The following is a 27346-nucleotide window of genomic DNA, read 5'->3' on the forward strand; positions in this document are numbered from 1 at the left end:
TATGTTGTTTCTCCTGCATCTGAACCTCCATGCACAGGGCCTGGGTTGTAAGGCCAGAACGTAATTTTGGAAGAGTTCTGAAGATCTCACAAAGTTATTGCAGCTCATGCTTAAAGTTTTGAGCCTTACTCGTTGTGCTTTCTCAAGGTGTGTGATTCTCTTTTGTCGCTTTCTTCTTCCAAAATCTGTGAAAATACTTCTACTGGTGTACAAATTACGTGTTGGTACAGTCTTCGGGGATAAGGTATGTCATCTTCGATGACATAGACAGCGGGATCAAGTGCACCCTCAGCAAGACTGCAGATTACAGCAAGCTGAGTGACACAGTTGACACGCCAGAAGGATGGAATGGCATCCAGAGGGACCTGGACAGGCTGCAGAGGTGGGCCCATGCGAACTTCATGAAGTTCAGCAAGGCCAAGTGCAAGGCCCTGCCCATGGGTCGGGGCAATGCCAAGCACAAACCCAGACTGGGTGGAGAATGGATTGAGGGCAGCCCTGAGGAGAAGGACTTGGGGCTGTTGGTTGACGAGAAGCTCAACATGACCTGGTGGTGTGTCCTCACAGCCTGAAAACCAAGCATCCCCTGGGCTGCATCCCCAGCAGCGTGGGCAGCAGGCGAGGGAGGGGATTGTGCCCCTCTGCCCCGCTCTGCTGAGACCCCCCGGGAGTCCTGCGTCCAGCTCTGGAGCCCTCAGCACAGGACAGAGCTGGAGCTGCTGGAGCGGGGCCAGAGGAGGCCCCAGCAATGATGCGAGGGCTGGAACCCCTCTGCTGGGAGGAGAGGCTGGGAGAGCTGGGGCTGCTCAGCCTGGGGAAGAGAAGGCTGCGGGGAGAGCTTAGAGCAGCTGCCAGGGCCTGGAGGGGCTGCGAGAGAGCTGGGGAGGGGCTTTGTGCAAGGGCCTGGGGGGACAGGACAAGGGGCGAGGGCTTTAGACTGGAAGAGGGGAGATGTAGATGAGATGGAAGGAAGGAATTCTTTCCGGTGAGGGTGGTGAGGCCCTGGCCCAGGCTGCACAGGGAGGTGGGAGATGCCCCAGCCCTGGAAACGTTCAAGGCCAGGTTGGACGGGGCTGGGAGCAACCTGCTCGAGTTTAAGATGTGTCTGCTCACTGCAGGAGGTTGGACTGGATGGCCTTGAAAGGTCTCTTCCAACCCAAATTATTCTATGATTCTATAAATAATGTTTTTGCTTAGAGGGCTGTTTGGCAGGTTTTACTGTCTCTTAGCTCGGTCTGAAGGGGAAGGTATCACTAAGACTGCCTGACTCTTGCTGTGTTTGGTACTCGTGAATTCAGAGAACGGAGAGATGCGTGGTTCAGGTGGAAGTAAGCTCCCTCTTGATTTTTTGATTTCTCAAGAAATGCATCTAGATCTGGGAATACATGTCTTGATGTATTTTGTGGAGATGTTCTAGCTGGTACTTTGCATGCCTCAGTTGCCTTGGTCACTAGGCCTATCTGATCTTCTCACCAAGACATGGTATGGTCTGTAGTTTTTTTTACACAGTGATGGTAGAACCTGGTGGTTTTGGGCCTTACCGAAACAATCAGCATGTGGTCTCCAGTAGTTTTTTTGTTGAAAATTTTTTTGTTTGTAGGGTTAGCATTCAGTAACAGAATATGGATTATTCCCAGGTGTCAGGGCGAGGTTTATGTTACCTTACCCTGCCCTGGAAGTAGTAAAGGGATGTTATTTCGTTTAATAATACAGCCATGGGGCAAGTGCCAGGCAGAGCCTGCAAAGGTCTTCAGCTTTTGTCTCTGCTGCATTTTACTCTGGTAACTTAACACAGCACTTTATTTTTGAAACTAGTTTCACAGCGGGTGCTGCAGTTCAGCCGTAGTAGGGAAGCGTCTCCAGGTTCCTGGCAGAAGAACACAGCAGAAACAGCCGTTGTGTTTCGAAATGTGCGTGAGAGTACTTGGGCTTTCCTCAGATTTGAGGAGGGTAGGTTTTGGCTTGTTCAGGGCTGGGCTTGGCAGGATCTCGTGGGAGACTCGTGGAAGGCTGAGAAAAATTGTCCCGCTGCTCTGGGTACCTCCTGACCAAAGAAGTGGTGAAGCCGGAGGTACTGGCTGCCTTTTCTGGCCTTGTTTTTAACTGGTTCAACCAGTATTTGTTTTTCCTGGGCAAAATGAAGGCGTTGTGCTCATCCCCCTCAGTGGGGGATGATGGAGTAAGAGGAGCTGTCTGCTTTGCATTCTGACGTGGGTGAGTGACGTCTGCCTGCCAGCCGTGCTGTGGGTGCTGCTGGCAGTCTGCTGGGGAGCCGGACGCGGGGCGGGCAGAGCAGCCGAGCGCTGACGGAGCTGGCGCGCGGAGCACGAGGTATGGAAGTTAGTAAGTGATTTGTGCTGGCTACGGAAGAAGAGAGTATTGCTCCCTGGAGATCTAGGTAAGCAAGTTTGTCTGCTTGCTGGACTTCTATTTGCAGCTTCTAGCATTAGCTTGGGCATTTTGTGCTATTTCTGGGCAGAGGTCTCCTCCCGGAACAGGGTAGAGTATGGAAATTGCTGCCTTTGAACAGAGCAGCACGTGACCAGAGTGCCCCAAAGTGGGAGGTAGGGTTCGTGGTTGTCAGTGCTAGAGAAACAAGGCTGCACAAACAATTTTGGATTTTCAGGTGGCTTCCAGAGAAGAGGGTGTGGAGAACAAGGTCTGGAGCAGGAGAGTGAGCCTGGAGAACAGTGTTGATGATCACAAAGGGAAGGAGATTGTGGTTCTGTTTCTTTAGCTACTAGTCAGAGTTGTAAACCAGTCTTAATTCATGCAAACCCAAAGGGGTGGCTCTGCCAGAAGTTGCGGTTGTTGGGCAAAGACCAGGGCATTCAGAATCGCAAGATTCATCCCAGAATCTGTCCATGTGGTTGAAGATTCTGCAGGAGTTATGGCCAGAGCAAACAGGCTTATAACAATCTCCAGAAGAAGTTGAAAGAAATGGAGGAATAGAGGGTGGTGGGTTTTGTAGGGAAGTTACTTTGAGAAAGTGAGTGAGGAGAAGGCACGCCAAGAGAGTCAATAGGTGGTTCATGGACTGGAACTGTAAGGAAATATTTAGGGGTGTTTTGTTTTGTTTTTTCCCGTGGAGGACGTTGTTAGAGAGGCGTTTTTCTTAGCTGATATGTTTCAGCTGAGTCCCTTGGACACTGTCCATCTGTGGTTCAATTCACTTGATGAGAAGAAAAGCCTTAAAATTGGTAAGAAGCAGCAGAGGGCGAGGGAAAGAGAGGGATCTCGGGCAAAGGAAATGCTGTTATGGGTCACAGAATCACAGAATGTTGGGGGTTGGCAGGGCCCTCTGGAGATCCCCCACCCAACCCCCTGCCCAAGCAGGGTCACCCAGAGCAGCTGCACAGCACCGCGGCCAGGCGGGGCTGGAATATCTCCAGAGAAGGAGACTCCACAGCCTCCCTGGGCAGCCTGGGCCAGGGCTCCGGCACCCTCAGAGGGAAGAAGTTCTTCCTCGGGTTCAGCTGGAGCTTCCTCTGCTCCAGTTTGTGCCCGTTGCCCCTTGTCCTGTCGCTGGGCACCACTGAACAGAGTCTGGGTCAGGCGAGATCAGAAAGCGGGTGGGACGCCAGGACAGCTAACAGGGATGAGGAAATGGAAATGAACACATCAAAGCGGAGGGGAAATGTGAAAAGGGTACCGTATTCCCTCAGGCTAATCTCTGTCTCAGCAGGCTGGAAATAATGGTACGTGTCATTAAGAATTCTGCAGCAAAGTTCTTTTTCTGTCTATAAATTCTACGAAATCTTTAGCGACAACACTTGCTGGGTGTTAGAAAAAATGTGTGAAAAATGTTAGAAAAAATACATGAAGAAAAAATTATCCCAGTTTTGTGATCTTCAGTGTGAGGTGTTTGCCAAAAAAAAAAAAAGAGAAAAAAACCTTCTGGAGACTAAGAGATTAAGTATAATATGGGTGTTGAAAAGATAGTCTGTGTCACATTAATCTGAACTTTCTATGTTAAAATTGTTTATATCTGCCTAAGAGAGGTGCAGTAAACTTCATGTCTGACCTTGTGACTGCTCTTGTGTAGCTGTAGCGGGTCGTTTTAGTTCAAGCAGAAGACGTCAGCTCGGTAAGACACTGCCTGGAAGAGCTGTCAGGAGAAACTTTGTCCATGGAATGCCTGAAGAATGGATTTCTTGGCAAAGTTAGGGAAAGGTTCACATGCATACCGTGCAGTGGTAACCCAAACTGGGGAAGCATGGCCCAGAGCAGGGCTAGATCCAGTGGCTCTTCCAATTGGAAATAACAGGGAACCTTTATAAAGAAGCAGAGGACTCTGTTTCTTGACCCAGCTGCTTCTCAGAAGGATAGACCAAGCTGCTCCGTTGTGGTCTGCAGCACAGCAAGATCGAAGAGGCTTTTTTGGTTTTCATTATTTCAGCCATGGCCCCATGGGGGGAGGAGGGTGGGAGGTGAGTTGACTGGAGAAGCGCTGTAACTGCATCCTTATCACAAAATCACAGAATGTTACGAGTTGGCAGGGACCTCTGTGGATCCCCCAGCCCAACCCCCTGCCCAAGCAGGGTCACCCAGAGCAGCTGCACAGCACCGCGGCCAGGCGGGGCTGGAATATCTCCAGAGAAGGAGACTCCACAGCCTCCCTGGGCAGCCTGGGCCAGGGCTCCGTCACCCTCAGAGGGAAGAAGTTCTTCCTCGGGTTCAGCTGGAGCTTCCTCTGCTCCAGTTTGTGCCCGTTGCCCCTTGTCCTGTCGCTGGGCACCACTGAACAGAGTCTGGCCCCATCCTCCTGCCCCCCCCCCCCCCCCCGGTATTTAGAGGCATTTCGAAGGTCCCCTCTCAGCCTTCTCTTCTCCAGGCTGAACAAGCCCAGCTCCCTCAGCCTCTCCTCGTAGGAGAGATGCTCCAGTCCCCTCCTCATCCTCGTAGCCCTGCGCTGGACTCTCTCCAGTAGCTCCTCATCTTTCTGGAACTGGGGAGCCCAGCACTGGACACAGCGCTGCAGATGGGGCCTCACTAGGGCAGAGTAGAGGGGGAGGAGAACCTCCCTCAACCTGCTGGCCACACTCCTCCAAATGCACCCCACGATCCCCGTGAACGGAGAATTTCCTGGTGGCAGACTGTGCTGCTGGTGGGTAGTGGAGTCCTGGGAAAACTGGCTTTGGCAGGAAGGCTCCTGCAGGGATTCCTGTGCTGGTCCTGGCAGCAGTGTTGTTAGCCTCATGCTGCATGTAAGCTAACGAGACTCTGCAGACCTAAAGGGCTTGGCCCAGAGCCCTGTGGGGGTTGTGCCTGGGGCACTGCCCACCCCCAAAGCTGTAGAACCCTCCTGCAGCTGGTGGATGTTTGTCCAGACACTGCACTGGAGGGACTGGAGAACAGCCTGGAAGTGGGAGCCAAACCGCGGTTTCCAGACTCCCAGCAGCTACACCAGGAAGAAAATGTTGTGATTATTGTCCTGCTGAAAGCTGGCAGAAGACTTGGGCGTTGGTGAGGGTGCTGGTGAGGTTGAATGTTAACCTGACTGCCACTCTTCTGGTTGCAGTTCTGCAGTCTGTCAGGCTTCTGATTTTCAGGAGGTATTTTTGCGTCGTGGGTTTTGGTGTCAAAAGCTGAGATTGGGAAATGCAAGGAGGAAGACAAGAATGCATTTTTAGTAAGATATTTTTACTTGCTCTTTGGGGAAAAGGGGAGAGTGTTTTCCCACTTGGTGTATCTTAAAGCATCAGAAAGTTTGCATCCACTTGCTCTCAATGAGACCTCTGTTTGCAGTCAGCTTTGTCGTCCTGCTGGGTTGGCTGTGCATGCTCCAGGAGAGGTGAGAGTCCAGTCTGCAGAAACAGGGCCCTGTTCCTCCCTTCTGTCGTCAGGCCAAAAGACGCATGGAGATGAACAATAAAGTCCAAATCAAGAGAAGAGGTTATGATTCAGGCGTGTCCCTCAGGCTCTGGGAAGTTCTGGAATAAAGCAGATCTTCGGTTTAACTACCAGAGAAACTGCTTCTGAATTAAAGATATCTTCAAAATGAAGTGTGTGATCCATTTTCAGTCTGTCAGGCGGTTCTGGCAGATAATGGGCCAAGGTTTAGGCCTCCACTGGGTGAGATGCTTCCTGATGCTCAGGTCAGGCACAAACTGTATGCTTCTTCCCTTGGGTCTGCAAGGCGGCGTTTCCCGCGGGCTGCTCAGAGCATCTCGGTGGCCGTCTCGTTCCCGTGCTGCCCCTTCGCTGCTTCCGTGCCTGCACAGAGTCTGTCTGGCTGCTGGGCAGCGCTTGCCTGTGGGATGTTTGCTGGTACCGGCTAGAATGAGCAGCCTGCCTTGGAGGGCAGAGCAGCTGATACTCGTGTCTGAGGTGGAATTGTCTAGCAGCAGTATTTTTGTGTTGAACCCTTTGTTACACCCATTCCGCTGTCTTCTGTGCTATGAAATTCTCTGATCATGGATGTAAATCCCACCTTCAGGCGTGGTGTTTAATATTACATGAAGAATCCAGCTTATCACTTAGCACAAGAAGTCTTGCCTGGAGGTACTTTCCTTCATGGTTTAAAGCAGAAGGAAGATCTTTTTTCTTTATTTTTTTTTAAGGTGAAGTCTCAGAATAATATTAATTGTAATGCATACATATGCACACATGCAGACAGTGGAATTGCAGGGTGTAAATAGAAACAAGTAGATCCGAAAGATCAAAGACTGAAAAAATAAGGATATGTACATACAAGAGGACGGCTGGTAGCCAGCCCTGGAGCAGACGTGCTTCATCCTCCTGATACCAAGCTGCCAGTCCTGTAGAAGGGAACCTGGGAACCTGAGGAGCTGCGGTATTAAAACTTTCCGATACATCTTGCTGAGAATGACATCGCTGTTCTGTTGAATTCCGTGGCATTTATCTCTATTTTAGCCCTTTCTTGGTTGTGTGCCAGGAGTCTACAGTCGCTGCGCACCTGATGAAAAGTCTGTGAGCAGGTTATCAGCTCCTTGGGCACCGGTGCGTTCCCCACGTCTTCTGTCCTGGCAGCCAGATGCCAGCTCAGCAAGGGTGTGATCCTGCCTCTGCTTCCCTCGCCTGTGCTGGCAGGTTTGCTGGGTGCGAGGGTGTCCTCGGCTGATTCCGATCTCTCTCCCTTCCAGGATGGCACGCTCGCTGGGCGCGTGGCTGTGGCGGCACGAGTTCTGGCTGCCCCCTGGAATCACCTGGGAGGACATGCAAAGCTCGGATGATGTCCACTACCCTCAGCCTCGGGATCTCCTGCTCAGTATCCCCTTTGCTTTCGTCTTGGTTGCTGTTCGATGTGCCTTTGAGAGGTAAGTTATTTAGTCCTGGGTGTGGTTTTTTAGGGATAATGCTGGAAGTTTGGGTCCAAATGCTGGCTTTCATATCTGTGCCGATGTGCGACTGGAGGGGTGCACAGGAACTCCAGGTCATAAAGTCTGCTGTAGTACATTTTTCAGCTCTTTCTTTCCGGCCCAGCAGACTGGCTAAAGAAGTGTGTGAATATAGAACACAAACCCTCCCCTTAAGGTCTAATTCTCAGCAATGGGACTTCATCCACTTAAACCAGGTAGGTCCTAGATGAGGTTTACGCTTGTGTTTTCCAAGGCAGACCCGCTGTTTGGTGTTCTGTTGCACATCAGTTGCTGCGTCTGGGTCAAGGGCAGCAGAAATTGTGTTTAGACTCCCCAAATACAGTGAAGTCTCCTTTATCCTGGGCAGTGGGGCTGCGGAGTATCACACCTGACAGACTGGGCTGGTGAATTAGATTGGGCTGAGTCGTCCGACCTCGGAATCAGCCCCTCGGAGCCACACATCCGTGGGCATTTCACTGTCCCTGGCTCTGGGTTCAGGAGTGTCATTTCCTTGGCAACGCCATGTAGAGACATTTGTACCTGCTGCTTTCTGGCCAGAGCCATCTGAGTGTTCTTCATGTTACTCTTCAGCATGGAAAATTTGTGGCTTATGGCAAAGGAATAGCTAGAAATCCTGCAGGGTTCATTGACTCTTGAGTTTCGTAAAGGTCCTGAGCTGGTCCCGTTGCTTTTCGCAGTTTAGTGAATGGCTAGCGTGGTCTGCAGTACGACAGGATTTGCTTGTGGGTAACTGAGGTTGGCCATCGCGTCAGCCGTTGTCGAGACTGCAGAATAAGTCCCCGTTTGTGATTTTGAATGCTCTGCAAAGTGGGCTTCACTGGATTGAAAAACCCCTGTTCCTGGTTGCTGATTGAAGGGCTAATACTTTGACATAGGTTAGTCAAATCCACAGTGGTTTTAAGCTTAGAAAGAGGGGAAAAAAAACAACTAAAATGTTTTTGTCGTTTTTAAAAAAGTGCCTGCACAAGAAAATGGAAGCAGACCTCTGTAGGCTAGAAAGATGTTTCTTCTCCAGATTCCCTGTGATGCAGGGACAGCTTGGATAAGTTTATAGAAGTTGAAATTATTCAGAGCTCTGCTATGAGAATGTTTTTAATTTAAAAAAAAAGTATAGACGATATTTTTATGTAAACACAAATGTGTGAGTGATTCTTTAAATAATTGTTTTATGATAATACAAAATTGGAACCCAGATCTCTTCATTGTAAACACTACGTGTAGTGTGCGGTCCATAAACTCCATGGGTTTTATCCTGCGCTTTCCTGAGGGCGTAGGTGTCTCGGGTACCTCCACTGATGCCAGACCCAAGGTGCTGTGGGTAACCATTAAAAAACAAGCGACTCACCTTTCTTCCTTGCGGATCTGCGAGACGTGGCTGGATACAGCACTCCTTCAGGGAGGCCCTGTCAGGCAGTGACTCGGACACGTTTGTGGTGTGGAGCTGCAGATCAGCCCAGTATCCTGCACTGGCTGAGACTCTCCAGTTCTTGGCTCCCCAGTACAAGCTGTGGGCAGGAAGAAGAAGGATCCAAACTCCTCTCTGTGGAGCCTAGAGACAGGACAAGAGGCGATGGGCACAGGTGGAGATGGGGGACACTCCATCTGAACATAAGAAATCACTTCTTTGAGGGGTGTCAAGCACTGGAACACATTCCCCAGCCGGGAAGGGGAGTCTCCATCCATGGAGATGCTGGAAACCGGCTGGACCCAGCCCTCCATAGCCCACTGCCGCCGAGCCTGCCGGAGCAGCAGAGGTGGGCTGGGTGATCTCTGGGGGTCCCTTTCAGCATCAATTCTGTGCTTCTGTGACTCACTCCCTTTATTCCCCTTCCTCTTGCCACACCACTCCTAGTCAATCTAAAGATCTTTTCCATCTGCTTTAAATGCCAATGGCCAGGCAGAAAGATTTTTTTCCTTCCCCATCCAAGCACTGCCTCAGCTGGGAGAGTTTCCACAAGTCTGGTCCTACTCATAAATTTTAAAGCTGTTTTGATTCACAGACTTCATTAAATAAAAGCTTCTTGTCACACCCTTAAAAAAAGATAATATCAGAAACTCATTTTACAGATCCAGGGAACCTATAATTGTACCACTGTCTTACCTGTGTAAATTAGAAGCCAGCGTTCTGAGCTGTATTCCTGTTTGTCCTAACTCTCTGCAGTCATTTATTTCAGCGTGATGTTTTCTCATTCTCAGTCGTTGCTGTTTCACGTTGAGTTGATCATGGAGAAGAAAGCTTCCCTTAGTGAACGGGCGGTACGAATCAAGTCCTGTGTTGCTCCGTTACCTTGTCCGTCCCGTGGTACTGGCCCTGTTTAAAATTCTTTGCACAAAGTTTGAGAATTGCAGACCAAAGGATGCGTGTGTTATTGCTCATTTTCCATGTAGATGGCCTTCACTTTGCAGCTTTGTACATCTGGCCTGTGGTCAAAATGAGCGTATGTAACTAGTATCCAGGCTTGGTTTTGGTGGCTTTAGCTTGGCCTCTGACACTTTATTCTGCCCTCAGCTATTGCAACTGTGCATCAGATGCAAAGCGGTTTTTTCTCTAGATCCACTGTGTGGTGGTGCCTGCTCTGGGATTTTGGAAATGCTGTAATGTGTTCATGTCATTTATCTGTGTCAGGGCTCCAGGAAAATAGTAAGGGGCAGGGGATGCCCAGAGGATTTTCTGCAGTCCCTCATTCAGCAAATCTGTCAGCCATGGTGCTTGGCTGATGGTTCCATCTTCTTGGTTTGGAGATTAAACCCCGGAAAGACCCCACTTCCTCGAACATGGATTTTCCTCTGCTTCGCACCTTCTGGGTGAAGTGGGAAGAACGGAGATGGCGGCATCCTTTGAACACCCTGTTACTCTGTGGATTAGGTGGTGGCTGTGGGAAGAGGACGAGCAGCAGCTGGGTGGGGCTGGGAGGGCTGAGGAGGTTGTGGGTGCAGACCTGGGGGAGAAGAAACAGCTCATGCTTGGGTGAAGCAACTCTTCTGTGAGGCAGTTGGCTCTGGGGCAGGTGAGAAAATGGGGATTCGGTGCGGGAGAGTGGAAAGCATGTTGCTGCTGCAGTGCTCCTCGTCTTCGGCACAGTACTGAAGTGCTGATGTCCTAGAAAAAGAGAGGACCTAGAAGTTGGGAACCTCTCCCCTTCCTTTGATGTTTCCAGGTTGTGCATGTGAGTAGGAGATATGTCCCGCACCCGTAACTTGGAGCCTGATTTTAAGCACCTGGATACCTTAGCAGAACTTTTCCCTGGACGTGCACCTGCAGGCAGCGATGTCGGCTTCTCTTCTAGTTCTGTAATGTTTGAGACCCTTTTCTGTAAAAAGTCAGATTCTTGGAGTGCTGTGATCATGAAGGCATTGCAGCTTCTATTGCAAAGTATTTCTTGCCTGTATGGTTCGGAAAATGTAGAGCCTGAAGTGCTTTGAGGGATAGTCAAGCAGAAAGTTGAAAAACAGAATTTACATCCAATTTTCATCTGATTTTGGACTTAACCAGTGATTTTCAGATGCTGGGGAACTAAAAGCTGTTGTCAGTGAATTTGAATCCAAATAGTTCCTAAATTGCACTAGAGCAGGATTTTAGTCAGAAGGATTAGGTCTCTTAGGAGGGTTGCGACAGTACGTGAGCCCTGTGTTGTACGTTAAAAGAAAGGGGTAAGGTTCATCTGCAGGAAACAGACACTTGAACTCAGAACCAGAAGGAAGATAGAAGAGGACCCCCTTTTCCAGTATTTTATTTTGAAACGTATCTTTCTGAAATGCATTTTTCACAGACTTTTGTTGCTGGTCACTGATCAGGAGGTGTCTGCAGCCAGCTTCCCGTTGGGCCCCGTCAGAGGGTTTGTTCTGCAGAGGTGTGGGACGCGTTGTAGTCTTTAACTGAAAACTGGGAGCTGACTGGGCTCGGTCTGGACAGTGGCACAGCGGTGACTTGAGCTCTTGTGTCAGATGGAGCAGTCAGTTGAACTGATGTGAAGGGTTCTCCTGTAAGCAAGAGAAGGTAGAGACTATTGCAGGAGCACAGGGACAGCCAAAAGCAGCAGGAGGCTGAAAGAGGTTGTGCAGTTTGAAGAACAGAATTCTGGTTGCTGCTGCCACTGGTTCTGCATTTCTTAGTACTAGAAGATGTTTGCAGAGTGGAACCCTTAGAAATTCAAAAACATTTGTGGGAGAAAAGAACCCCAAACCCTCCCAAAGTTCAGTTACACCTTGTATCTCGTGCTAACTCAGAAAGCCTCTGCAAAAGGTGTGTAGCCCACTTTTGCAAAGTGGGGGAGTATCGATTCATGCCCCTTCGTGATTAACCCATTTAGTTTCATCTTCAGGAGATTTTGCATGGGACAGTTTGTTCTTTGGTGATTACTAAATAAAATGCTTTAGTGTGAACTTTCTTGTGTAAACTGTGAAGTAAGAGAAGCTCACTGATGAAGACGTAGGCTCGAGATGAGAGTAATCTCACTGCCTGTGTCTTGCCGTACCTCACTGGGGAGAGGGGTACAGTTTAGTCCGCAGACTTTCTCCTCCTGCCTTCCAGAGAGCTGATAAACTGCCATGGTGAGACCATCCCTGCAACTGAGATGATGCATCTGTGATGTTGAAATCAGTGCCAGCATCATCCCCTTAGGGTTGTGCTTGGAACAAGATTCCACTGCAAACTGAGTCAGAGTGTACATCCAACACGTGCAAACATCCCTCAGGAAGAATCTCAGGCCTTGATTTCCCAATGATGTTCATAAAAGTAGGATTGGTCCCATAATTTATGGTTAAACTCAAAACCTCAACAGCAAAGTAAGTGTAACTTTGGCTAGTTGACTTCATCAACTGCAGCTGGCTTGTTTCTCTTGTAGAAGGATTCTATGCCATGACCGTACAAACCAACAAGAAAGAGAGAGGACAGGGATTACACAAAATTAAGAAATCAGTCAGGATAATTTAAATAGTTTTTCAATAAAAAACTTGTTGGCTAGCTGCCCTGACACCTGGCAGAAATGTTCCCTTTCTTTTTAATGTGCCTGGAAAATTTCAGACCTTTCAGTTCCCACTGTGGACTGCTAAGAAGATCCAGGAAGGTTCTTTTCCAACAACAGCACTTGATTACATCTTCTTCTTCAGAGGGGTTTGTATCAAATGACTTGCCTTTGAAAAAGAAACATCAGGCCTACTTCAAGGAACCACTTAACGTCAGAGCCAAGACCTAGTGCAGAGCTTAAATGTTTTCTAAATTTCAATATCGTTGTGGATATCATTGAAATACTGCGTCGTTGTTCTTAGCACAGGACCTGCTGATCCAGTGTCACTGTTAACCCTTTGACAGTCAACAAATCCTAAGATGTAACTGAAACATTTCTTAAGAGCAATCAGAGCTAAAACACCAGCATTCCCAATGCTGGCTGTATTCCTCTGCCATCGGGCAGCCTGCCGGCTGCAGCAGTGCCAGGGTGCTGCTGAATTTTGTGGAAACTTAAAGCTTGCACGTAGCTTTTGTGATGAGTCTGTGTCTTGTTGGAAAGCAGCTAGCAAGCACGCTTACCCCTGGCTCTTCTCTCGTGGTAGAATCACTGAATCACAGAATAGTAGGGGTTGGCAGGGCCCTCTGGGGTCCCCCAGCCCAGCCCCCTGCCCAAGCAGGGTCACCCAGAGCAGCTGCACAGCACCGCGGCCAGGCGGGGCTGGAATATCTCCAGAGAAGGAGACTCCACAACCTCCCTGGGCAGCCTGGGCCAGGGCTCCGGCACCCTCAGAGGGAAGAAGTTCTTCCTCGGGTTCAGCTGGAGCTTCCTCTGCTCCAGTTTGTGCCCGTTGCCCCTTGTCCTGTCGCTGGGCACCACTGAACAGAGTCTGGCCCCGTCCTCCTGACCCCCCCCCCTGCAGATATTTAGAGGCATTTCGAAGGTCCCCTCTCAGCCTTCTCTTCTCCAGGCTGAACAAGCCCAGCTCCCTCAGCCTCTCCTCGGAGGAGAGATGCTCCAGTCCCCTCCTCATCCTCGTAGCCCTCTGCTGGACTCTCTCCAGTAGCTCCTCATCTTTCTGGAACTGGGGAGCCCAGCACTGGACACAGCACTGCAGATGGGGCCTCACCAGGGCAGTGTAGAGGGGGAGGAGAACCTCCCTCAACCTGCTGGCCACACTCCTCTGAATGCACCCTGGGAGACCATTGGCCTTCTGGGCAACAAGAAACTGATCTTTTTCGTTGCTCTGTGTACATCTTTGAATGTTCCTTTAGTTGGTGACGGCAAAAAAATTTCCCAGAGATGATGAAAAACAACTGACATACAGGCTGGTGGGCTGGCTGTGCCAAAGAGAGGTGGAAATCGGCTGTTACGTGAGTGAGCAAAATGTGTAACCGTTCTGTGATTTCTGCCTTGATGGAGTAGCAGTTACAGCATTCCTTAGGTAGGTGGTCTGTCTGTAAAATTGCTTTTGATACTTGTTAATTAAATTAAGAAATGGGTGTTTGAAAAGAGACCTTCCGAACGACTCTTCATGAAGGATGCATGCTCTGGAGTGGTCCCTAAGCAGATGCGCACGTGGAGTGTAGGCTGTGCCGCTAGAAGAGACCGCAGGCGACCACCCCGTAGAATCACAGTCAGAAATATACCCCATACTGTCTTGAAGTAAAACATCTTTAAACACCTACGTAGTGAAGTAGCTTCCACAGCTTTTTTGCTGCAAAGTAAAAATTAAAAAAAACAAAGAAAAAGAGCACTCTTGTTTGGTGTCTGGGTCGTTGGGGATACCTGGTCAGAGGAGCTGCCTGAGCAGGGAGCGGGCAGAGCAGCCTTGGCTCTCAGCAGCCGCTCCCTCTGCGTGGTGTTGGTCAGGTCGTAACCGCCCTCAGCACCGATTTACAGCCGATAACCCAAGAACTGTTCAGGGAAGCTGTTAGTACCATTTTTTTACTCCAAAATGAGGAGTTTCGGGAGGGTTTGCGTGTTGGGTGTGGAGCAGCAGTGCTGAGGAGTGCTCCTGGACAGACAGCCTGCTCTTGTTTCTCCCGAGACTAGCCGGATGCCAGTGGCAGGGTGTAAGAGGTAGTGATTAATGAGGAGCGACTCTTTCTCCCAAAATAGAAGGAGAGTGCAGTTAATTTGGGCCTTTATTTCAAACGCGGATTTGCCAGGTGTGCAGTGTCCGTGCAGGACCTCACTTCGCCCCAGTGAGGAGGCTGTTCCCGACTGCCGAGGCAGAGGAGTGTTTGTAGTCGGGGAGCTGGGTTGTTGAGCACAGCAATTCTATGCCCAGTCTCGTTACCTCTTGGTAGCTTTTTTCTATTGATGCAGATTTCTTTTTCTTTGCATTGTTTCACTGTGAAAGACTGAAGACGCACAGGCAGCGTAAGCATCCATTCCTTGTGGCTAGGTTTCTGGCTGCTGTGTCCTAATTTCACAACCGATGTGTGCCTTGCCTTAGGAGAAACAGAGAGAAGTTACTGCAGTGAAGACCAAGTGGCCTCCCCTTTCAGCAGGACCTTTCTCCTGCGCTGGACCACACATCTGAGAGGCTCCCTCTCGATGCTGAGCCCTTAGTTCAGGTGGATGCCCTGGGCGTTCAGCATTCTAGATCGAGCAGCGAACAACATTTAGGCTTTATCGTCAGTGTGGTACTTTGCGTACGCTGCGAGCAAACCAGAGAGCAGTGATAGGTGTCGTGGCTGGCTGCAAGCCGGGCCTTCGTGCCGTGATCCCGGGCGCCCAAGCGCGGTGGATCCAGAAGTTGACAAAGCAGCACATAGCGTTTCCCAGGCTCCTGGCATTTTGGATCTCACAGCACAGACCTCAGGACAGCAGAGTACAAGTCCCGCTATTTCTGCTGTAAGTTTGGGGTTTTTTCTTCTCAGGTTCTTTGTCCGTCTTATCTGTTTGACGTGGTGCTTGTGTTTAGATTCAGCATGTGGTATGCAGCTGTTACGTACTACGTCATGTTTTAGCAGCGTTGCAATATCAGAAATCACTGTTCTACTTTTGGCTGAGCCTTTTTCTTTTCTCTTGCAGAGCCATAGCCCTGCCCCTCAGCAGCAAACTGGGTGTGAGAGACAAGCAGAGACCAAAAGCTCAGCCCAACCCCATGCTGGAAACATTCTACAGTACGTGCTGCAAGAACCCTGCAGAGGTGAGTCCTTTCTTCCTTTGCTTTCCCCTGGATGCAGGCCTTGTGTCTTTAGCCAAATAAAATCACATTTGGAGTCCTGAAATTTGGTAATGCCACTCCTACTTGAAAGCTCAGCACAGCAGCAGGAACCACTAGAGCCCTGGCCACCTGAGACCAACCTGCCTGAGGGCTCGTTCTGCAAACGCCCTCAGCTATCAGTTCTGCTTCTGAACCTGTGGGCGTAGCAGCTTTCTATAGGTAGCATTCAAAAAATTTAAATCCCAATCTTCTGTGGACAGGAGACTCTTCTCCCAAAGGAAGTAATGATACTTGCTGTTCCCGCTTGTGTTTGCCTTCTGCAAGGCACAGACGGAGACACGGGAGGCTCTGTCTGCACGTCAGGGAACCCTTTCTTGCTGTGGGGGTGAGCAGGCCCTGGAGCAGGGTGCCCAGAGAGGTGGTGGAGTCTCTGTCCTTGGAGATACTCAGAAGCCATCTGGGCATGGTCCTGGGCAACCAACTCTGGGTGGCTGTACTTGAGCAGGGAGTTGGACCGGGTGGCCTCCCTCCATCCCTGCCATTCTGGGGTTCTGTGATGGCTTCTTTTCCTCTGGTAGCAACTTCCTGTCACATCAGCTGCCTTGGACTGACTCTCATGTTGCCGGTCCTTGCAGCTCGGCAGGCGTGGATCGCATGAGGTTCCTAGTTCTGGGGTGGGTCATTCTGTTGCTGTGCAGTCCCCGAGCCTGAGATCGCCCTTTCCGGAAGCCAACTAAAGTCTTGGCCGTCATCACAGAGATTGTGAGGAGCGTCAGAAGACTGCAGAGGCAAATGGTGGGTAGTTTTCCCACGAGAGAGGAAAAGAGTGAGCTTGAAGAACCTGGCAGGATAAACCAGAGCTGGAACGGCTGCTGCTGAGGGAAAAAGCATTGGCAGGATTGTGAATTGTCAGGCAGTATTAGGATTTAACCTCATCCGTGAAGTCGCAGGATGTGATGCCTGTGGTAGGAAGAGGAATCAGATTTTCTTCCAGCTCCTTTTTGCAGGATTTCTTGGCCTTGAAGCAATAGCTATCAACCCTTACCAAGGACGTATGAGCAGGGGACTGGGGTTCCAGTCCCAAGGGGTAGTCCTAGCGCGAACACGTTGCTGCCTTGACGAGGCTCTTGCGTCATGGTTCGTACTGCAGTGGGGCGTGTGGTGCCCCAGGACATTCAGTACCAGGTTAAAAGTAGAAGGATGGAGGCTAAAATGAAAATGCAGAGATTTGTCTGGGTTGTGCAGCCAGCCTTTCTCCCCAGCAGTGGGAAGGAGTGTTCTCAGGAACACTTGCCGATATGGTGGTCCCTGAGCTTCCTCTTGCCTGTCTGTCTGTGAAATCCGCTCATTTCTCAGGAAGACTACTCCTGTTGCAGAGACCTAACTCCAGGCGTAGCTTTGCACACGGGTTTTCCCCATGGCTTTGCCTTCACCCCCATTGCACTGAAGCTGGCACTTTTATCCCAGAGATCTGTGGTATCGGAGCGTATCCTGCCCGCGAGACTCCTGGCAGCAGTGCGATGTGGAGCAAGAACAGCGCAGCGGGCTGCTGCCTCGCTCTGTTCCGTTCACCGGTTACATCCCAGCCAGCCTTGTGGTTTGCTCCCTCTCCCCTGAGCTCTCAGACGCCTGCTTCTGAGTCAGCTTTTGCTCGTCCAATACGAGATGAGATTTTGCTGTTCTCAGCAGCCTTCTCCTTGGGCGGAATTCCACATTATGGAGCAGTTGCAGAATGTAAATCAGTGTCTCCGTTTGTCTCCACCACAAGAACACAAATCACTAAGTAAGAGTGGAAAGAACCACATCTGAAAGTTGGTAATGAACATACTGTTGTACAACATGTTTAGACTATGTAAGTCACTCTCACATGATAGCATTGAGGTAAATGCACTCCATGAAAAACTCGCTTTGCTTAAAAAATAAGGCTATCTGTGGTGACGCTTCCAGAGAGAGTATAAAACGTGACAAACTTATTTCTCCAGAGTTTGGCATGTGACATGAGCCTAAGGACAAGAAGGAGGGTAGTGGCAGGATTTCTGTGGGTAATCTATTGAAAAATTACCCTAACAGGTTTACAAAACAGGAGAATATCAGGTAGGAAAATGGTGCTGCCTCTGCTCAGGACACCAGTCAGGTTATTAGATGGTACAGCATCAGAATGTTGAAAGCCATGACAAGATTTGGTGCAGAGCTTTGAAAATTATTTAAGCTGCAGTGAATCTTTCTTGGAGTGACAGATTTAAGGGACTCGGTCTCTTAAGACAGGGTGAGAACATGATTTGACAACAAAGTCTTGTGAGGAGACGATACCAGAGTTTCAAAGTTGAAACAGGAGAAGCACATAAAGAATATGATGTTTCAACATTTAGCATTAGTAACCAGTTGCTTACAAGGGGGATGGAAAGATTTTCTACTCTCGGAAGTCTTTACCCTAAGAAAGGACAGCTTTCTGAAAGCTGCCTTAGCCTGAACGGATTTCGGCTTGCCAGGAGCGTCCAGGTGGGCTCTGTGGTGGGTCAGACGCAATGCCGGTGTTGCCTACTCGGACCTTCAGACCTGGATCTGATCACTGCTGCCTTGCCTGTTTTCCAGGGTGCTCTGATCAGTTTGGCCAAACGGTGTGACCTGCCGGTGAGGAAGGTGGAGAGGTGGTTCCGCTGCCGCAGGAACGCAGACCGACCCAGCCTGTCGAAGAAGTTTTGCGAGGCCTGGTGAGCGGGAGCACAAGCTATGAGCAGCAGGGGCCTTTCACTGGAGCTGAGCTCCGCGGGCAGATCACTGACGCCCTGCCTGCCCTCCATCCCTACGCAGGAGCATCCCCGCTCCACTGCCTGCCCTCCATCCCTACGCAGGAGCATCCCCACTCCACTGCCTGCCCTCCATCCCTACGCAGGAGCATCCCCACTCCTCTGCCTGCCCTCCATCCCCACGCAGGAGCATCCCCACTCCACTGCCTGCCCTCCATCCCTACGCAGGAGCATCCCCGCTCCTCTGCCTGCCCTCCATCCCTACGCAGGAGCATCCCCACTCCTCTGCCTGCCCTCCATCCCCACGCAGGAGCATCCCCACTCCACTGCCTGCCCTCCATCCCTACGCAGGAGCATCCCCGCTCCACTGCCTGCCCTCCATCCCTACGCAGGAGCATCCCCACTCCACTGCCTGCCCTCCATCCCTACGCAGGAGCATCCCCACTCCTCTGCCTGCCCTCCATCCCCACGCAGGAGCATCCCCACTCCTCTGCCTGCCCTCCATCCCCACGCAGGAGCATCCCCACTCCACTGCCTGCCCTCCATCCCTACGCAGGAGCATCCCCACTCCACTGCCTGCCCTCCATCCCTACGCAGGAGCATCCCCACTCCACTGCCTGCCCTCCATCCCTACGCAGGAGCATCCCCACTCCACTGCCTGCCCTCCATCCCTACGCAGGAGCATCCCCACTCCTCTGCCTGCCCTCCATCCCCACGCAGGAGCATCCCCACTCCTCTGCCTGCCCTCCATCCCTACGCAGGAGCATCCCCACTCCACTGCCTGCCCTCCATCCCCACGCAGGAGCATCCCCGCTCCACTGCCTGCCCTCCATCCCCACGCAGGAGCATCCCCACTCCTCTGCCTGCCCTCCATCCCTACGCAGGAGCATCCCCACTCCACTGCCTGCCCTCCATCCCCACGCAGGAGCATCCCCACTCCTCTGCCTGCCCTCCATCCCCACGCAGGAGCATCCCCACTCCTCTGCCTGCCCTCCATCCCCACGCAGGAGCATCCCCACTCCTCTGCCTGCCCTCCATCCCTACGCAGAGAGCATCCCCACTCCTCTGCCTGCCCTCCATCCCCACGCAGGAGCATCCCCACTCCTCTGCCTGCCCTCCATCCCTACGCAGGAGCATCCCCGCTCCTCTGCCTGCCCTCCATCCCTACGCAGGAGCATCCCCACTCCACTGCCTGCCCTCCATCCCCACGCAGGAGCATCCCCACTCCTCTGCCTGCCCTCCATCCCCACGCAGGAGCATCCCCACTCCTCTGCCTGCCCTCCATCCCCACGCAGGAGCATCCCCACTCCTCTGCCTGCCCTCCATCCCTACGCAGAGAGCATCCCCACTCCTCTGCCTGCCCTCCATCCCCACGCAGGAGCATCCCCACTCCTCTGCCTGCCCTCCATCCCTACGCAGGAGCATCCCGGCTCCACTGCCTGCCCTCCATCCCCACGCAGGAGCATCCCCACTCCTCTGCCTGCCCTCCATCCCTACGCAGGAGCATCCCCACTCCTCTGCCTGCCCTCCATCCCCACGCAGGAGCATCCCCACTCCACTGCCTGCCCTCCATCCCTACGCAGGAGCATCCCCACTCCACTGCCTGCCCTCCATCCCTACGCAGAGAGCATCCCCACTCCTCTGCCTGCCCTCCATCCCTACGCAAGAGCATCCTGGGTCTTCCCTGCCCCACCTGGTTCTTCTGCAACTCTCTGCTGCTTCTCTGTTACTGAAACATTCCTTGCTTTTCACTTTTATTTTCACTCCCAAGTCTCCTTTTACTCCTGTCTCACTTTTATTCCTTATAGGGCCTCTGTTTCTGACTTTGTACGACTGGCATTCTGCTTTGAAACATATTTGCGGTTGAAAAACTCCCTTCTGTTTTGCATCTTACTGCTTGTTGCCTCTTTGCTGCTGTTTTGGTGCCTCCAGAATAGTCAGCCTTTCTGTTGCCTTGCCCATGACTTCCCTTTGCCTCGCTGCTGCCGATTCCTTCTGCTGCGTCTCTTCTGCGCCTGTTCTGCACGCTGTTGCTTTCAAAAGTCACGGGCAGCGGGCTAGATTGTAATCTGCTGTCAGTTGACTTCGGCATTCTGAAAAGTTGAAAACCCAGCACCCTTTTATAGTGGCAGAAAAGGGTCCTATGTGAAAGCTTGTGTTCTCCAAAGAGCGAAACTCTCCCTGGAAACAGCTGTGTGCAAATCCTCCTTCTTACGTGGTGGCACAACATAAATCTCACATCAGCCAGTTGTGTGAATGTTAGTGCTGGCTAAGCTTTCCACAGAGAAGAAGGATTCTCTCGAGCTTGGTTGAAATGCCTTACTTATGAGTGGCTGCTCTGCTCTTCGAGTAAGCAAGTAGATTTTCTCAGGAGAGCCACAGAGATGAATGAAATTATTAAATACCTGCCGTGCTGTTCATCTGCTAGGAGCGGGTATCTGTAAGGTAGCCATCAACTTAGAGCTAATTGCTTCATGGTCCATTTAGCACTCAACCTCTCATTCAAAACCCCTGCCTAAAAACCCTAACTGAAAAAGGAAAAAAAAAAAAGGATGTGTATTATTTATTTATAATATTCCAGATAGTGGCAGTTAGAAATATTAACAAAACCTGTGGACAAAGAGTTGTAAAGCAGCTGTGCTCAGTCTGCTCCCATCAAGATGAAACGTAAGCTCTCCCTGTGCTCAGCTGACTTGCAGTAACTACTAAGCAGTAAATGCTGTTCTGCCTCAGCTCACGGAGGATGGTGTCCTTCCACCTCCCCCCCCACCACTGGCAGTCGGCAGAAGGAATGTCTTTCCATGTGACGTGGTAGCTTTGTACAGTCTTGGAGCTCCCGGGGGTTTCAATGACAGGTGGAGTCTCTCTCTCTCAATGTAGTTACTTCTGATTTGTTATGGAGATATTTGGAAATTAAAGGGCTGGTTTAGGGAGTTTACTCCTTTGAGGATTTCCTGTGTTCAGTTTATTAACAACTTGTTTATTCTGTTGGAGTGAAATTCCCCGCATTCCTTACTATGTGTGAATGTTCAGTGTGACCTGCCTCTGTCCGCTGAACTTGGCAAACAGTTCGTATGTCGTTCTGTGTGGGTTTGAGGTGGGTAAATCGTTCCCAGCTCCTGACTGAGACCAAATATGAGAGTAATTAATTACTTTTACATGATAATTTAGCATGCCTAATCTCCAAAAGCCTAGGAGAGAGATTGGCATGGTTTGACTTTTCCAAATGCATCTGGTAGTGCTGGGAAGGTTTGGGATGATGATCCAGGTGATTGTAGTAGGCAGGACTCTCATGTTTTCTGCTATCTCTAAAGCAGCAGAATTGCTCCTTGTGAAGTCTGCTGAAGGTGCCGGTGGCATGCAAAGAGCCACTTCTGTTACGGTCTGGGCCAACCTTGACCATATTCATGTGTGTCTTTGCCTGAAGGGTGTCATTCTTGGAACGAGGGTGATTGACACACAGAATTGCAGCTTGGTGCTTCATGAATGGCATTCTAATGTACTTTGTGTTGTTTGTTTGTAGCTGGAGGTTTACATTTTACGTCATTGCTTTCTTCACTGGACTTGCTGTCCTGTATGATGTGAGTACACAAGCAGTGCCCCCGGCTCTTCTACCTAGCCAGTGCCTGCGAGAATGGCAGATTTTGTTGTCAAGCGTGTCCTTTCAGAGCTGCTTCTAGAGGTTTTCCCACCAGGTCAGTGTATATCCTCTGCACAGCACACTTAGGAGACCACAAACATATCGGACCGTGCTTATTTTAAAAACTCCAGCTCAAAACCAAGAGGTTTCCTCTTCTTCTGGCAAAGCAGAAGACAGCTGAGTTTGTGTAAAGATACCTTTCTGTGGGGTAGGAGGTGGAACACTTCCCCGAGATGGAAGCTGCAGGGCCTGTTTGAATGTTGTATCCTGTAGCTGTTTAAGGTAAAAAACCTCAGGCTTCCTTTGGAGCATGGACTGCAATTTAATATTTTTATTTATTAATTGTCTTTTCCTTACCCAAGGTGCGAGAGGTTCAGGCTCGTGCCTTTGCCTTTTCTCTTATTTGATAAATAATGAGTTCTCTTGTTACAAGGGGAACTGCCTGCCCAGGCAGAAGAGGTAGTAGAAGCCATGTGTACGCTGTAGTCGCTGAGCTGTGGTCTAGGGGCACCAGTCATCCTCTGGCTGTGCTTTAAAGCTTCCCCTGGCCCTGCTGAATCCAATTCCCCAGGTAAGCTTTGCAAAAGTCCTCTCCACTGGCACCTCCTGAGGGGTTAAGTAGTGGAAAGCCTGCAGATCCCAAGACAGCAGGCACAAACTGTGCTTGTGAGCTCTTGTAACAAGTGAAGAACTTTTGAACTTAAACTCTGACTGGAAAGTCAGTGTAAGGTACCCTAGGAGTATGAGGATTATAGGATGAGCTAGCAGAGGAGTGAAGTATCGAAATCCCAAGCGCAGTGTTTCGTGGGTCTGTACATCAAAACAGAAGGCTGTTCTCTGAGGTCAGCTGGGAAAGTTCGGTCGGGATGACCTGCTTAGCGTAGTGCAAGAGACCTGTGCCACAGAAGGGGCAAAGTCCTGTTCTGCATGCTATCTGGCCATTCTAGGAACAAAAGATCACCTTCACTTTTCGTGAAAGTCTTAATCTGGTACACTTTTTCCACTTCTCACAAAAAAAAGGAGGCGTCTGTCCTACAGACAGCACCTCTAGATCCCGAAGCAAATACCGCGTTACTCTGTTATCGAAAGTTGTACCAAAATGACTACGTTAAAAAGAAGGACAAAGAATGAATGTCACGGGATGTATTTGCATGTGATCTTTCCTGACTTTTGCATGCTTACTCCATAATCCGAGTAGTACTTTAACATGCATTTGTTTTTGTGAAACACCCCTCTTTCTTTAGAAAAAAACAAGTGTTTAAATTCTATATTAGTAGCTTTAGACTGGTGGCAAGAACGTCTGCCTCACGAGCCAGTGAAACAGCAGGTAGCAATAGAAAGTTATCTCGCAGTAAGCCACCAGAAAACAGCTTGATTTGCTCAGAGTAGAGGGATGATGAAGCGCAGCGATCCGGGGTTCCTTTCTAGTTTAGGTAACATGCTGTGCCATCGTTGTTTCAGAGTTTTTGCTTTGTCCTCTCTGATTCTGTATCACACATCTCTCCTGGTTCTGTACCTGTATTTGCTGAAAATCCTACGCCCAGCCCCGCTCCCAGGCGGCAGGAGGCTGTGTCTGCTCCTCATTACCACTGCTTGTAAAAATCACTGCTTCTTGCTTCCCTCCCACAGTGCTCATGCACCAGTGGGTGCTCAGTGAGAGAACAAGGTGCTTTCTAGCTGTTAGCTCTGATATCTGGAGCCTTGTAGAACTGTGATGGAAAATTATCCTTACAGATGTGGCATAGAGTGTGTTCCGTCACTGTGTGCTCTAGGACGTGCTTGCTCTGATCAGATCTGGGCACAGCGAAGGGTCAGAGCAGGCTCCGTGCAGGAAGAACTTTTGGGGACTTTAGTTGCCGTGTTTCTGTGAAAGTTTCTAAGCTGCCAAGCTCTAAACTATCAATTTTATATGAAGTGTGAACAAAGTAGGATCTTTTCAGAGGTTTCTTACTTAACAAACTGCAGCATGATCCTCACCATTAGAGGAAAACTGATGTCCCTGATACACAAGTTTTCAGCCTTCTTAACATGTTCAAGTGGTGTTGTCCAAACCACAGAGATTCTTAATGAAATAGTTGTAAGGATATTTATATATATCCAAAACATAACCACCACCACCTCAGACTTGTAGAAGGCTGCAGCAAGTTGGTAGAAATCTCTCCTGAGCTATTTTATTTGGAACAGCATGTGACATTTAGCACAATAGCCACAAATTGACAATGTCGCAAGCAACTGCAAGATCTTGTAGTGGAAGTCTCTTGGCAACTGAATTCCAGACAGTGTGCCCGGCTCTGCCCAGCATAAAACACAGCAAAGGCTGTAGTAGTAACAAGCTAAAGGAGTTAGACGGTTGATAAGAGATGAGTTCCTCTGGCATTCTCACGTTCATGTTGCATTTTCTTTCCAGAAGCCTTGGCTTTGGGACCACAGAGAGTGCTGGACAGGATATCCACAACAGGTGAGTTGTGCAAGAGGGAAAATTGCTGTTATAAATCATGTGTTGTCTTTCGATATCTTTTGAAAGTCAGGTTAGATATGAGTGGCAAAAGAGAGGGCACTGAATTAAATTCAGACTCACAAGCCCTAAGAATTCAAAGCCAGATCCTCATCAAGGGAGAACATCTTTGTACCTGGTGTAATCTAAACACAACAGAGGATGGGCCAGGAAAGCAGGAGGAGACTGCAGAAGTAAAGGGAAAGGGGGAGTTCTGACCAGGTGAGCCAAGAAACTGAAAAATAAGAATGCTCCAAGGTTGTTTAGTTTGTAGAAGAGACTGGAGCCAGAGAAGGAAATGTTTCCAGAAGAGAAGTAAAGACTTCAGTGGAGAGCAGGCAGAGCAGAGGACATGCTCTGAGGGCTATATACTTTCAGCTATACTGAAGAATCATGTCCACAGTGCTTCCCAATGAGTTTGCTTCCCAGAGGAATGGGCAGTATGGCCAGTAGCAATATGGCATCATTCCCATTAAGTTCAGAGGATGCTCTCTTACAGTTTTACAGTGTATACTCTGAGTTTTTTCACGGCAGCAGCGCAAGAAGCTGTGTGTTTCCAGTGGGTTGGAAAGTGTACATCTCTTACCAGCGCAGCCCAGAATAAGCTCAGTGCCAGCGAGGCACAAAGTCTGCTCCTTGTTCATCAACCCAAGGAACAAAGATAGCAACCAAAAGCCAGGTACTTTTTTGCCCAGCTGCTTCCCTTGCTGTTCCTACTCCTGTAACTTGAGAAGCTGGGAGAGTTAGACAGGGGCTTCACCCACTGAGCACAGGAGCTATTGCCTGCTCTGCCTTTCCCCTTGTGTTTTTATGTGCTCTGAATTCTCTAGAGAAGACAACTGTTGCCTGTTCTATAGCAGGAGCCTTCCTATCTCACACTGCTGTGGATGCCAGAGCAGACATAGTAAAAAGAGAGCTAAATTCTATTAAAGTGAAAAATCTGATTCCAACTTTGGAAGAGGTTCCTCTATCCTGTGAGAGCAGCTGATAAGTGTTTCTAGCAGGATAGTAATCTCCTGTATTGTCATGTGGGGAGCTACCATGCACAGGATTTTACAGTACTAGAATTTTCTGGGTAGGAAATAAAATCTTGAATTGAAGAGGAGGCTGAAGGAAACTTGATCCCACTGCTAAGACTGCCTGTGTTCCAGGGCTTTTTGGTCTGGCAGTCAGAGTGAGACCCCATGACTGGTACCTCAAGGTTGCAGACCCATCAAGGGAAATGTAATTTTGACAGTGTGAGCCTCAGGAAAGAGAACAAATGAGTAAAGAATGAGGTAGTATCGTTCAAGCTGAGTCTCCAAGCAGCCTGCTGTCACTCAAAAGCAGGAATTTGAGGGGCAAGTCTATAGTTGAGTGGAAAGGTCAAACCACGCAACCGGCTGGTGCTTGAGTAGGAATGTAAGACTGAAAGGAGCACTCGGGTCCCTGCATCCTGCTCCGTACGTGTGCAGTACGTGTCTTTACAGCAACAATCCAAGCCATGCTAACAGCACACTGTGGTGGGCTGACCCTGGCTGGCCGCCACGTGCCCGCCAAGCTGCTTGATCTCCCCCTCCTCAGCTGAGCAGAGGGGAGAGAATAGGATGAAAGGTTGGTGGGTCGAGCTAAGGACAGGGAGATCACTTACGAGTTACAATCACAGGCAAAAGAGACTTGTCTTGGGGAAATTAATTTATTGCAAATCAAATCAGCATAGGCTAGTGAGAAAGAAGAACAAATCTTAAAACACCTTCCTCCCATCCCTCTCTTCTTCACGGGCTCAGTTTCACTCCCGACTTGTCTACCTCCTCCCGAGCAGTGCAGGGGGACGGGGAATGGGGGCTGTAGCCAGTTCATCATGTGTTGTTGCTGATGCTCCTTCCTCCTCACGCTCTGCCCCTGCTCCAGCGTGGGGTCCCCTGCACAGGAGACAATTCTCCATGAACCTGTCCACCATGGGTCCTTTCCATGGGGTGCAGTCCTTCAAGAACGGACTGCTCCAGCGTGGGTCCTGCCAGAAGACCTGCTCCTGCGTGGGCAGCTCTCCACAGGGCCACAGATCCTGCCAGGAGCCTGCTCCGGCGCAGGCTCTCCATGGGGTGACAGCTTCCTTCGGGGCACATCCGCCTGCTCCAGTGTGGGATCCTCCATGGCTGCAGGGGACAACCTGCATCGCCATGGTCTGCACCCTGGGCTGCAGGGGAAAGTCTGCTCTGGCACCTGGAGCACCTCCTCCCCTCCTTCTGCACTCACTTCGGTGTCTGCAGAGTTGTTTCTCTCGCATATTCTCACTCCTCTCTCCCATCCACTGTTGCCCAGCAGTTTTTGCCCCTTCTTGAATACATGATCACAGGGACACTCACTAACACCGTTGCTGGTGGGCTCAGCTGTGGGCAGCAGCAGGTCCGTCTTGGAGCTGTCTCGAATTCGCTCTGTCGGGTGTGGGGTAGCTTCTGGCATCTTCTCACAGAAACCACCCCTGTAACCTCCCCATTGTCAAAACCTTGCTACATAAACCCAATGCACACGCTTTCCAGCATCTCTAGCAAACAGAAAAGAACAAAACCAGAGCTAGTAATGTCCCAGTGGCAAAGAGCAAGAAAGGCCAAGCACAAACTTGTGTGTTAGCAGGAACAAAGAATGTGTTAAATACAATTTCTACTAAACAGCCCATGCCCTGTGATACAGACAATGACAAAAGAAGTGCCAATTCTCCCAAATAATCTTAACTTTGGGGAAAAAAAGAATCCCTTCCGATCCAGAGCTGCTGTCTGGATAACCTCCAGAGTGTGAGCAGCGCGTGCCAGCCTGGGAGATGTTAATATCCCCCCCGGTAGCATCCGTGCATCCAGCTGTGTGTCCTGTTGTGGACAGTCACTGGTGCTACAAAGGAAAACAAACTTAAGATCTACGAAGGCCATAAATCAACATTTTGGAGAGAGAAAGCCCAAATAAATTGGGATTTGGGAGCACCATAGTGCCTGATGCTTTGGAAATGGTAGTTGCAAAGCCTCTT

General features: G+C 50.0%; 1 protein-coding gene across 3 annotated transcripts in view; it reads left to right on the plus strand.

The window, feature by feature from the left end:
* Positions 1-27346, plus strand: part of LOC104330526 (ceramide synthase 4) — a 43926-nt gene that overhangs the window by 8309 nt on the left and 8271 nt on the right. For all 3 annotated transcript variants that reach the window (XM_075444196.1, XM_009935754.2, XM_075444197.1), the window contains 5 exons: positions 7107-7280; positions 15332-15449; positions 18060-18178; positions 21738-21795; positions 24262-24312. In XM_075444196.1, coding sequence (XP_075300311.1) covers positions 7107-7280; positions 15332-15449; positions 18060-18178; positions 21738-21795; positions 24262-24312 — 520 coding nt within the window. The remainder of the gene's footprint in view (positions 1-7106; positions 7281-15331; positions 15450-18059; positions 18179-21737; positions 21796-24261; positions 24313-27346) is intronic.

This window comes from Opisthocomus hoazin, chromosome 27 (assembly GCF_030867145.1).
Source record: "Opisthocomus hoazin isolate bOpiHoa1 chromosome 27, bOpiHoa1.hap1, whole genome shotgun sequence".
NCBI lineage: Eukaryota > Metazoa > Chordata > Aves > Opisthocomiformes > Opisthocomidae > Opisthocomus > Opisthocomus hoazin.